Below are 13161 nucleotides of genomic sequence, written 5' to 3' on the forward strand. Positions count from 1 at the left end.
TTAGCTGACCGCTTCTCCATTTGTTCTCGACTTCCCCTCCGCCGGCCAAATGTCATAACTGTTTTTCTCTTTTTTCTAGGCCTTCGGTCTCCGACGGATCGGTGGCCCAGCTAACGAAGACGAATTGGTTTTTTATTCAAATTTAATTTATGCCCTGCCTTTTTCCTATTTTCGGTCCCATTAAAATCGCCAAAAACAATTGAGACACGTGATTTTTGTGGCCTCCAATGTGTCTCCATGAGCAGTGCGTGCCTGTCTGTCATAACCAAGGCCAGAAAGGCCGGAGGGCGGTGGGTGGCTGGGGGCGTGGCAATGTGGCAGAGTGGCAGGCTGATGTCAACTAAATATCATCACCTAAGCAGATGGCCCAGAGCTGATGGCCATGTTGGCGACACGGACACACGGCGTTGGGGATATTTGTTAGGTGCAAAAAATTATGTTTGAGTTGCGGCGGGGACATGGCCACTTCGTCATAACGACATTGGACATTCATATCTGTTAACTGATAAGGATCTAAAATAGCTCAGTTGGGTGGGAGGAACGAGACAGGAAATTAAGGCTGGGGCTCAGGAGGATAAGGGGTTGGGGAAATGCTTTTGCTGGGATATTTTTATCGCTAGATTTGATCAAGAAATTTTATTAAATATATTCAGGAGTAAGTCATTTATTTAGTTCAATAAAAAGGTATCTAATAGTTTAGTTAAGGAATATTATTGCAACTTAATATTGAAACTATACGCATTTGGCATATGTACCTACACAAACAGCAGACAAAATGTAGACCATATCTGATGTTTTAGCTTAATATTTTCATATTCATTTAAATTTAAAAAGGATTAACTTTAAAGGAAACGTTTTATAAAAAGAAATATTGTATTAATATCCTATTTTTTCTCAAAGACAACTATTTGATTTATTTAATTTCCTACAAATAATTTCTTTTGTGAATCTTTTTTTCCCCGGGGTTTATTTTTATATAAGGAAATAATAATAACAAATCGCGATATTGGTTAAATAAGTATATTTCGAGAAAATATGTTCAACTGAATCCTGTTACATATCATGGCCATTATATAGCACATACTTTGAGCTCCAACAGATTTATATTTAAAAACAAAGATGGCATGTGACTTGATTAGGATACTCTTGGATTAGTGATCCTGTAGATTCGGCTTGCAGTACTGCTTCTCCCACCAGGTGACGTACTCCTTCTTGCGCTGCTCCCGCTTGGCGAAGTACTCGGGGTACTGGGCCTTCTCCAGGGGATGCCAGTAGTCCAGCATCCAGTCAGGCGGGACAACTTCCCGTTCGAAGGCGATGCCACCGATGCTATTGGTGAAGCATCGTGGCTGGTAGTGCTTCGTCTCGAAGAGCTCCTTCTCTCCACAGGCCACCAGACTGACGCCCTCGCCAATGTCCTTGCAGCGATTCTGGTCGAAACGGGCACGCAGCAGGACAGCTTGGTAGCGGTACTCGGGGCGTCGATCGTACCAGGCCTCCAAATTGCGAAGAGCCCTCTTGTACAGACTGCACACCTGGCGCTTGTGCGAGCAAGCTGCCAAAGGAACTTGAGCCATTGTTAGAGTTTAGTTAGTAATTTAATAGATTCTTTAAAATTGCTACTTCAGCCTCGGCAACGACAACAGCTGTCAAAAGTTTGAAAGTATAAGAATATATAAGCTGTATTTTATGTCATTTAAGGCTTTTTACACTTCAAGTTTCCTATCGATAACTGAGTTTACTCGCTTACTCCGAATTGGTTTCTGCACCTGACAATTTCCATAGCTTTAATTATGCATGTAATATTTTGTGATATTGATATGGATGGAAAACAGTTAATAAAAATTAAATGGAACTTGTAAAAAAAGGAAGAATAATATATGTTTTGGCTAAATGCAAGATATAAAGATACAGATAACATGGTTAAACCATAACTCATCCACAAATTTTCTGTAAACTGGGCCTTAGTTAAAGTCAAAAATATTTTTTGTTGTTAAAATTTTAAGTTGCATGAGACGATTTATCACGCATAAGATACCACTGTCTTACACTACCAACTTATTTGCCATCGATAAACGATTCGTTAGTTTTAAGTCGATTTGAACCGTTTTACAAATGTTAAACTTTAGGTAGATTTACAAAGAGAAACTCACTTATCATTATATATCCCTAGATCAATTAAATGCATTAAAAAACTAGTTTATCTTAGAATAAATATTAATTTTATTCGATTGTAAGCTTATGCAACATTCTAGTAAATCCTAAGCCGAGCTGCATAAATGGAATTCATTCAGGCTGTCTGTCCCACCCACAGCTAATCTGAGCGTCTTATCACGTTCCCACGCCACGAGATCCACCTTTCGCCAGGTAGACAGCCACTTGTCCCTGTGATTTCATCATTTGCGACGGAACTGGGGCTCCCGGAGTTGGGAATATGGAACAGGGGTACTGCGAGTGGGTGGCTCCATTGTATAATTACCAAACTAAACAATCACTGCACATTCATGGCGCTGCTGTCGTCATTGACATAATGCGACAAGGCGACCCAACGTCATGGCTAGCTCGGTGATATCTCATAGATAGCAACTACCGATTTTGGTACCCGACTCCCAGTACAGTCCACCCCCTTCTGGGTAGATATTGTACAAATAGGTGGACGTGTCGTACACTGGCCTGACAAGATAACAAAATTACTGCTGCCTTCTAAACGTTCCCGCTCAGATATTGTGATAAAAACGAATAGTATGAAGTGAGTGGGAGAGAATATAGTAAACCGACCGAGATTTATTGCCCCGCAAATCTGTCAACGCACAGAGCCGTGTGGCAAACACGAAAATATTTGAGTTTGACTCAGCCACAGGGACTGGTAATGGTACTGGTGCTCTTGTCATTATATCTGGGGATCTGTTTTTGGGAGCACATATTTGCATAGTGCCAGAACAGTAGCGATAAAATGTTAACTCGCCGATTAGCGTTACAGCCATGGGTAGCAGCAATGTATCTGTATCTGTATCGGAGTAACCGAGTATCTGTATCTGGGCAAACAATTGCAGTCAGTCTGCTGACGCTGCCGCTGCTGCTTCTGCTGCTTTTTCTGCTGCTGTTTTGGTGATAAGATAGCCTTTGGCTGGAGCCGAAAATCATAAATAACAAATCATTACGCAGACGGCGAACAGGAATCTCAGTCCGAATGCGTCGGCATCTTCAGTTATAACTTATAAGTAGCTCGACAACTCGGCTCTCATAATGCAATACGATTTTTGACATGTACATGAATTAGACGAGAGGATCCCAAATGAGTTGGGCAGACCAAAAACCATAATAATACAAAAAATAAAAAAAACCCGGGGGGAAACCATAAAAAGGGTAGTATAACGATTAATTTTTTCCACGTTGACATTTTAGCTTAATTGCACTTCAATAATCCCGAAAAAATACGAAAAAAGAGAGGGCTTAAACAAGAACAGATACAAGGCTAAAGCAAAATGGCAAAAATGCGTAAAAGGGCATGAAAAGCGGCAGCCGACAGCGCAGATACAATTTTAATCCCACGGACTTTTATGCTGCATAAGCACTGCCCGAGAAAAAATGGACAGAAAAAAACGGAAAAAAAAAATAAAGAAGTATCTGGAGGGTTTATCAGGCAGGGGGAGGGGGCATCCAGCGGATCCGAGGCACGTTGTCAGCAGAATCAAGCCGAGTTGCAAGTGGGCTGCGACCCCAAAAGCGGCCAGCAGTACCAGTACCGCTAACAAAGTTGACAAGAAGTAAAATGTCCGACGGACTAATTGGCTTAAACGCTGGCAAAATTTATTTAAGCACATTAGTGGGATTTGGTTTTTGCCATCGCCAACGTTTGTGTATCTGTATCCGTACATGTCGTGTATCTGTGTATCTTTCGCCGTGCAGAAGTGTTGTCCCCACGTCGATTCACTTGACCAGCTGGCCAAACTTAAACCCAAACCCGAGGTCTCTGGTTCTGGCTCTGGCTCTTCCCACATGTCGATGTTGAGCTGATATTGATTTAAACACTTTCTGCTTTCCGCGGGCTTCATTAGCAGAGGTTTAAGACAATCAGGAAATCATTTTTATTGAGACTTAAAAGAGTATTCTGCAGGTATACCAACACCACCCTTTACTAAGTGACATGAATTGCACTTAAACATCTTTCAAGATTTATATTTCTTTACAAAATAGTTTCAAATAATAATTTAAGCTTTGGTTCAAATAATGTATCTAAAAAGGTATTTTTCATATTACCAACATTATTTATTTATTATTTATTTATTATTTAAAACTAATTCTTTAACATATCAACAATTACTTTCTGAAATATAAATAAGATAAATACAAATATGATTTTACTGTTGATTCAACATTTGATAAGATAATTATGGACTATTTTCGTTTTGAACTATTAAAAATGGTGTTTGTCACAGCTAAATTACAGACTTATTTATATATATTTGTCACTCAAAAATGTCTTTTGCCATAACCCCTATTTTGAATACAAAGAAAATGCTTACAAATGAAATTCCAACAAAATATCTTAGCAGAAAAAGTACTCCCCTTGCATCTTTAAGTCCCTTGACTTAGAAGCCTCCCCGAAAAATCTAAGCCCAATGAATCCCCGTCCAATCCATTTTAATTAACCCCAACGCAATTGTCACTTCTGCAATGAATCTGGGCAAGGCATAAATCATTCAGCCCAAGAATCCCCAACATATTTTGAACCCATTAGACCCCAAATCTCAGACCCTTAACCCTCAGATCCCAGCTCCCCTTTAGCCCCATTTATATCCCCACCTTACGCAATTTTTTGTCACACTCACAAAATTTCAGGACTTTACCTTTTTATTTAATTAGCTAATTTCGAGTGACCTCAGTAATTGGTGAAGATATAAATAATTGAATAGGCTGATGGAGAGTGCAAAGTGCAAATGTATCTCACGGATACGCAGCTTAGCTCGATACATTTTTAATAAAGCAGAGAGGACAGGGCATTCTTAAATTATTCAAAGTGAATCGGTGGTACCTACACATCCCACCAAGTTCTGACTTTTGCAAGTTGCTTTTCCAATTTCTCTCCACCCCCACAAATGGATCTCCCCCTGACCCAAACATGTTTTGATCTATTACAAGGAAACCAAACCGTCGCATCCATACAAAAGAAATTAAAAATAAAAACAGCAACAAATTTCTCACGCTGCTCGGATGCAGAGATTTAAAGATTCGAGTTTCGATTCCGACTTCGAATCCATCTTAGGGTCTATCTATATCGGCCGACCCCAAAGTCACTTTCCCCGTTGTCTCTGTGTGTATACATTTCACACCCTCAAAAATAGAAATTATCTTTGTGCATTTACGCAAGTTTTTAATGCTATTAGTTCCATCTTAACATCTCGGGCCTTTCAGATACCATCCTCCATCCCTGCGGCCTCCTGCCCTTCCTGCCTGCCATCCGAAGTGAACCAAATTGTCTGTTTCTCTTACTGTTACTGTATCTGTATCTGTATCTGTATCTGATGCTGTAGCTGTAGCTGTATCTTTGTGTGTCCTGCTGCCTTTTATTTCAATTCTATTTTCTATACACTCACTCGCTGCGTTGCACTCAACAAGAGCGCTGGTCTGGACGCAATTTTGTTGGCAATAAATCACCCAAAGTCGACATTAAATCTTTTTTCCCTTCTTTCATTCTTTTCTTCTCGGTTTTCCTCCTTGGCATTTGCTTTCCCTACTTTGCGTTTGACTTTCACACAAACAGAGCGCATTGCACATGTCTCGGGGATTACGATTGGACCAAATCAGGGTAGCGATGTCCTTTCGATTTGTTCCTTTTTTTATGTTACACTGAGGGAGAAATACGGCTTAAAACATTTGTATAACAAAATTCCTTTCTTATAAGTAAAGATAATGATTTGTTTATTGGTTAGTTTAATTTATTTTTATTAATTACATTTAGGATACTTTTCTTTTGCAGTACCTAAGCAAATGTTTAATTTAAATGTATAGTTTGTAGGGAGTCACATATTCAGTTATCAATCAGTTTTTGAATCAGTTTTGGTATAATCAGAAATACATTTTGTTTATCTGGGGCTTACTTTTATCATAAATCGGTTGCCAATTGTATTTACATAATGTTAAATACCATTTTTTTCTGTTGAAAGTGATTTCTCTGACTAATTAGTTGTTAATAATTATATTGTTGAACGTTGATGCACTATAAAAAGTACTAACAAATGGTTCAACTAAACTAAGCTTTAGCTTGTTAGGCAATATCAACATATAAATAAATAATTTTGAAAAAATAAAATGACAAAAATTAATAATATTTTATTCCGATTAGGTTAGTATTAAGTTTTTAAACATACGAATTTCAAAAGTATTTCGGTAAATATATTAACAGTTTCCTCAGTGTCGGTAATAGAAAAAAAAGGAAACCGAAATCAAATTGAAATTGGAAAATTTCAAAATTTGAATTTGAAAAGACGCTGTGGCATTCGGCTGATTAACAATTTGGAAAAGGCCACAGAATCCGTTTGGCCTGGCCAGGCAGAAAATGAAACATTTCCGCAGCGCGGGCAGCACATTAGCACTTGCCGAACAATGGCCCAAGTGGCATCCATCAGATACGCGCTCCAGAACCAGAGCTCTGGGTTCGGGGGCTGTCACAGATCTGTCAGCCGGCGAGACTGTGAACAATCGCAGGAAGTTCGAACAAAAACAGCCTCAGAAAACAGCTTTCCAGGCGACCCGCTCTTCCTGCATTTCAATTGACGAACAAACAACAAACAATTTCGCGCTTGGAAAAACAAATGGAAGGCAGCCAAAAGAGCAAACTCAACATGCGTTCAACTAATAATTGTCAAAAAGTCAAAGTCAATTTTGTATTCAATGGCTGCAACAGCAGGATCGCGATAGTGTTGGCTAAATGGCTATTTCCTAGCCGTTTTTAAAGGTCGGAAACTGAAAACTTGCACATTTGGAACTAAGACATAAAAGAAAATTTATCAAAGTTTCCTTTTAATTAAAGGATAGTTAAAAGACAGGTTGATAATCAAATATGGACAGATTGATTTATGTTTTGATTGACATTTTTCTTCTTTTATATATACATCCTACCCACTATATTAAAAAACTGGAATGACCATTACCATACTGTATTTTAATGGAAATCTACCACTTTTTAAACTTACCAATACTTCTTATCCGTATAATATTAATGATTATTATATTATTTATTATTGACTATTTATCTATATTTAAATACCATTTTAATTCGCATTTTTCACGAATTATATTTAGCTTTTTAAAGAAACTTCAATCAAACAACTCTATAGCATTAAAATTCAGGACCTGAGTGGAAGGGTGAGCAAAGGATAAACCTGAAATTTGTGACGAGTTAGGCGGCTCAATGTCAACCACCAACTGCTGGGTATCCCTTTCATATATCCTTGTACTTTTTTGGTCCCGGCCAGCGATCTCAATCAAATGTGTTTTGTTGTACATTGACATTCATGCGCTTTGCCGCTTGTCTGTCAACAATTAGCACGCTATTCATCACGTCACTTGGTTGCATTTGGCTTTTCGACTTTTTTGGAGGGAGGGGGGGAGGCTCGGCTCGAGGAGGGTCAAAGATCCGCTGCAAATATCCGCCATCCGCAGCTGCAGCAGCGGATGATGTGGTTTCACAATTGCCAATCACACACGGGGTGCTCGCCTTTGTAAATACTAGTAATCTCTATCTAGATGGACGATTTACATAATTAATGTGAATACCAATACCACTTTCAGGATCTTGACTAATTTGTCTGTCAATGTCTCCGAGTGATCTTCTTGTTTCGTATGCATACTTAATAACGAACTGGAGGAGGGGTTAAAGTCAATAACCCAAATCGAAATCGACCCAATCCAGACTAAATTTAAAACATTAGCTCATTTGACCGCATCGGCCTGGAAACTTCATTGGCATTTAAAAGTCAAATTCGTTGATCTAACTTTCCTACAGCAACCGAGAATCCCATGAACTTGATTTGATTATTCAGAGGGAATTCGTTACGGATAATTATGCTGACCTTTGTTTAGCAAAAAGCTCAGGGAGTCGCATTACTTAAACAGTGCGTTTCGAAACTGCAAAACGTATCCAGGACGGCTGCATACTTAAATTGTAATAAATCTTGTTGAAGGTTTTTTACATAACGTTGTAAAAGATTAACTTTATTTATTTTCTAATCTCTTTAAAAGTGATCTGATTATTTTTAAATTTAAATATTTATTTTCCTGTTTATAACCTTACAAAATTTATAAAATATTCAACTGGCCTTACGCTATAAGTCCGAAAGACACTGTTTAGAAAATAGGTTACCTAGATATCAGTCCCAAGTGTTTGCCTTTCTGCCAGTTTCTTAATTTAAATTAAAATATTTAATTTTTGACTATTTTGCAAATAGAGTTTTTGCACAAATGTTTTTAAGCATATGCGTCAGCTCACAGAAATAGCTCAGTTCGGAATTTTTTTTGTTTCGGATTAATTTAACAGAATCGACAAAAAAAATGCTAGCTGAGTTTTTGAACTGTGCAGCTTCATTTAAATTTTTGATTGGCTTCCCTGCCGCCAAAAAAAAAAAATAAACAGAAACCAATATTATAAGGCGCCGAGCTCGTTTTGCCCAGAAGTTCCGAGAGATCCGCGTGGACCTGGCTAATGAGCAAATGGCGTTCATTGATCGCTTTAAATTAATCTTTTTTTAATTTTTTGGGGGTTACAGATTAGACGCTGTCGAAGCAAAAGTTCAGCGCAGTTCAGTCGGCCGCAGCAACGTAATTAATATGCAAATTATAATCCAGCCGACTCAATTCCCATTCGGCTTCTCACACAAACAAAGGGGCCATCGAAAAAGTTCAAGATGAAGATGGACATGGACGGACATGGTCCATCCAAATTCGGTTAAGATACTAAAGCCCCCGGCCCCTTGCCCCGCCACTCCACGACTTTGCACGTGTTATCGGCCGCGGTCCAAAAATGTTTGGAATAACTAATTGCCAACTCTCAGGTAGCCAAAAGCCAGGCGATGTTCCATGTTCGATGCTCGATATGTGCAATCAAATTTGATTTAGCCGCCTCGACCAATATTTATTTATGGACACATACTTGGCTTTGATTTTTAGCTGGCGCAGCAGTGTGGCGCATAAATCTGTTTGGTTACTGCACTGAGAAAATGAGTATCGCAAATGGTTTTTAAACTAAGTAAATCTTTGGGATACCACTGGTTCTTCGAATTTGGAAATTATCTGTTTAAAGAATAAAAAGCTTGAAAAACAAATAAAAATACTATGTATCTCAACACAAGTTAATGCTCTAAGACATTTAAGTTTTGATTACTAATTTATTTCCCATAATTTATTTATCGTTCACACTAAAACATTTTATACATAATATGAAAAATATGGAATAATATAGTATGGAATATATTATATATGAAAACAAATTAGATTAATAAATATCTATCTAAAGTTTAGTTTGGTTTTATTTCTTTAAGTATTAATATGAAAGTATCAAGTTAGCAGTACATACTTTTATTACTCCGCTAGTCACATTGGCTAGGGAAATTGTGAAAAATTAAAGCGGCTTTATTATTGACATGACGTTTTTCTCTCTGTTTGGATAAGTTTTTGGGAGGTGGATCCGCCGCCATCGGTGCCGTAAATAAGTCTGATGGCTGCACTTTTTGGCATGTCGGCAGACCCATTGCGGAACGCCCCGCATTTGCGCTAATGAAAATGGATCTGCTTGCATGGGCCGCCGCTCAATTGAGTGTGCCTGGATTTATGCCGTGGCGACAGGTGCCCCCGATGCCCAATATCCTGCACCTCAGGTCGTGTGCGTAAGCAGCTCCAAATATTTATGGGGATTTATTGGGGGGAGGCTGGAGCCGAAGATAAATGTGATATATGTTGGGGTAGGCTTTTAGTGGAAGTCGGGCCAAGAAATTCAACTTTACCCTCTTAATTATTTTGCAAGTCACAGTTATTCATTATTATTTTTATCTACATGTTTTTGGTAGGTATTTGTTAACTATTTGAGACTTCTCAAATATAAATCTTGCTTATAACAGCGGTATTTTCATATCTTATCATTACACTAGAAATTTCGTGGTAATAGCGCCTTGTTGTTGAAGTATGTACCTAAGAAGAAAAATAATTAATTTTATATTTATTTTGTGTTGTGGTATACATATATATTATTGCCATTTTAAATCAATATGTCAACGTACTAATTTATTCGTTTATAAAGAGATCCCTTCTCTTAACAAACAGTTAAATACGTATTTTAATAAGCTTAGACTAACAAACCAATCAGGCAACTATTTTGGCCTACTCAAATGACTAGGAATTCCTCAAAAAAGCCTACAAAATCTCGTAACACCCACTTCAATTGTTGGGGTCAGTGTGGATTGCAGATTTATAATCCCCGGGCAAGTTTGTTGATTTTTCTCTTACACCAAAAGCTGTCAGTTTTGTATGCGCATACTTTTCATGAAAATTGTTTTTCAAATAAATTTTCATCCAACCAACACATGCTCCGCATTTTACCATCGATCGAACAACAAATTCTGTTTTGGGATGGATTTGGATCGATCGAAGTTTCGTTTGGATCACTATTTGTTTATTTAGACATAACGCGCGAATAGTTTCACTCACTGGGATCGGGAATGGGATTGGAGCAGCGATGATGATGATGATGATCTGCTCTTTGATCTCTCGACCAGAGTGTGTGAAGCATTTCGTTGGCCCGCGATTAATCAAATGCTTAGAAGCCGAGTGGAAGGAGGAGTGCTGCCAGTGCCGAGGGATGGAAATAAAAAGCGGATTGGATGCGAAAATGGCTACGGCAATGGCTACAAAAATATAATTAAATATTTATCAAAATGTGTACGGTAACGGCAATCCGAACACTTGTCGGCCCGCTCCTCCTCCCGTCGAGCTGTCAAAAAGTGACATTTCCCACATCAACGGCCAGAGTCCGATCCGGGCGGAATCCTCATTTTCGCTACAACAATTTAACATTAATTCGCAGTCAAATAATGTTGCATTTTTTATGCGCAAATGTCGTCGTTGTCAAGTGCCAGCGGAAGGATGTGAGTTTTGAAGGGGGGCGAAAACAGCGAACTCTCTGGCAAACAAAATGGAACTCTAACGGATGTATTAACGCATTGAGTGCCCGAACCATGCCCTCCCGTCATCCCTGCTGGTACGTACCATAGTACATACAAACATACACATGATATGGTATATTAAAAAAACAAACAGGCCTGCACTCAAGCTGCTGGTGGTGGGATGGCAGCCAGTGCCAGTTGCTCATCCAACCAAAAGAGCCTGAGTCTGAGCCTCGGTCTGAACCTGGCAAACGGCGAAGCGTCGGCGGGCCTGGCAAAATGTCAAATGTCAGAATTTGACATGCGTGTGACATATCAGTGGCAGCTTTTACATTAATCAAACTCCCCTTTTCTTCGGGCCCACGGAGAACGGCAACTGAAACTGAAACATACCCAGAACCCGGGTCACACTGCGAGAAATCCTGCAATGCTCTTGCATATCTGTATCAATAAATAAATATGGTAAAATCACAAAAAGAAAGGCAAAAAATGTGGGAAATAAATACCTTAAAACGTAAGATTTAATTGAAAACATTCACAAAATAAAAACAACATAAATTATATTTAAATAATAGCAGTTCGACTTTGTCCTTTATTATTTTACGTTTCATAAAAATTCTTTATTTATTGTATTTAAACTATTATTTATACATTTTTATTGCCTGTTTCATTACCTCTAACACATTTTTATTATAATTACATTTTAATTTAGCTTTAATATACAAAGGGTTATTTCATTAACTTTATTTTATCTTTCAAGAAGAAATGACATTTTGTATTTTGAGTTAGAAACAAAAAAGAAATATATAGTGGCCTTTAATGTTTAAATGTTTTTAACAATTAAGTTGATTTTATATATTTCCTAAATTTCCATACCAAGTATTGAAACATTTTTTCCAGTGTTGCACCAGAGCTAGTGCCAGAAACCACCGCCAACGATGATGATGACGGGGTTCTCTGGGTATCTAGAGCCACTGAGACCCAGAACGGGAACTCGGGACCGCTGACGAAGATGCTACACAATTGACACATTGAATTAGGGACATGACGCCTTCTGTTGCTAAAACACACAAACCCTCCAATCATCCAAAAGCAACCAACCACTCACTACTCACAACTCACAACTCCCGCTTCCATATTCATTTACTCTCCGGCGTTTGAGTTCTTCATGCTTTTCACAGTTATAATCGAATAATCGAATCATGTGAAACTTATTTTTGGAAATGCGGTTTTCGCCCGTTACGCTCTATTATGGATTACGATTGGGTCATGGGGAAATTGAAGACCGTGAAAATGCATATGCCCTTGCAGTGGTGCAATTCAAATCGAAAGGATTACAATACAGTCGATGGGTGCGAAACGTAAGAGGGGCATTGGGATGATGAATTTCGATTATTTGGGAAATTAGATATATCATTTGTATCCCTTTTATTGTGTTAAGCTATTAAGCTTATAGCGTAGAACTTAGCACTTTTCTTAGCACTTAATGTTCATTGATTGCAAACTTATAAATGTCCGTGAGAATTTATTACATTAATATCAGTAATTGTCATGATCAAGGAACTTAAAGAAAAATCGTTTATTGTTCTACACATATTTTATAGTGTTTTGCGGTACTTATTTAATGGATTAATCTATAGTTGAATTAAATTGAATGCATGTTAATGTAAATTAATTGCAACAATATATTTTGCTCAACTACTGATGTCAACGCGGATGGACTGCGTGAGAAAACCCAGTAAATAATCTTTCTGTTACAAAAACAATTTTTAGTTGTTGTCTGTCTTAATCCACTTAATTTAACTTAGCAATTCAATTTGTGAGTTAGCTCTTCATTAGAGCTGCGCTTTGTCTTCATCAGTCGCCCGGTGGCAATTGTTGTCAATCTATGGTTCATCAAACGTCATTATAGCCGCTACTTATCTCAAATATTAAATTTGGTGGAATTTCTCGGGGCTGCCCGCATGCGCTGTCAACAGGAGCGTTGTGGGAACAAATCCTGAGT

The 13161-nt window shown here is 38.2% G+C and overlaps 1 protein-coding gene across 1 annotated transcript; it reads right to left on the reverse strand.

The window, feature by feature from the left end:
• Positions 1 to 1006: 1006 nt before the first annotated feature.
• LOC108043518 (NADH dehydrogenase [ubiquinone] 1 beta subcomplex subunit 9-like) lies at positions 1007 to 1659 on the reverse strand. The gene has a single exon (XM_017122266.2). It carries the CDS (start codon positions 1575 to 1577, stop codon positions 1152 to 1154), a length of 426 nt encoding a protein of 141 aa, XP_016977755.1. The 5' UTR covers positions 1578 to 1659; the 3' UTR covers positions 1007 to 1151.
• Between the last annotated feature and the right edge of the window lie 11502 nt (positions 1660 to 13161).

Source organism: Drosophila rhopaloa, unplaced genomic scaffold, assembly GCF_018152115.1.
Source record: "Drosophila rhopaloa isolate 14029-0021.01 unplaced genomic scaffold, ASM1815211v1 contig_178, whole genome shotgun sequence".
NCBI classification, from domain to species: domain Eukaryota; kingdom Metazoa; phylum Arthropoda; class Insecta; order Diptera; family Drosophilidae; genus Drosophila; species Drosophila rhopaloa.

Excerpts from the sequence above, each read along its gene's own strand:
- LOC108043518 (XM_017122266.2), bottom strand. The coding sequence starts at position 1,577 with ATGGCTCAAGTTCCTTTGGCAGCTTGCTCGCACAAGCGCCAGGTGTGC.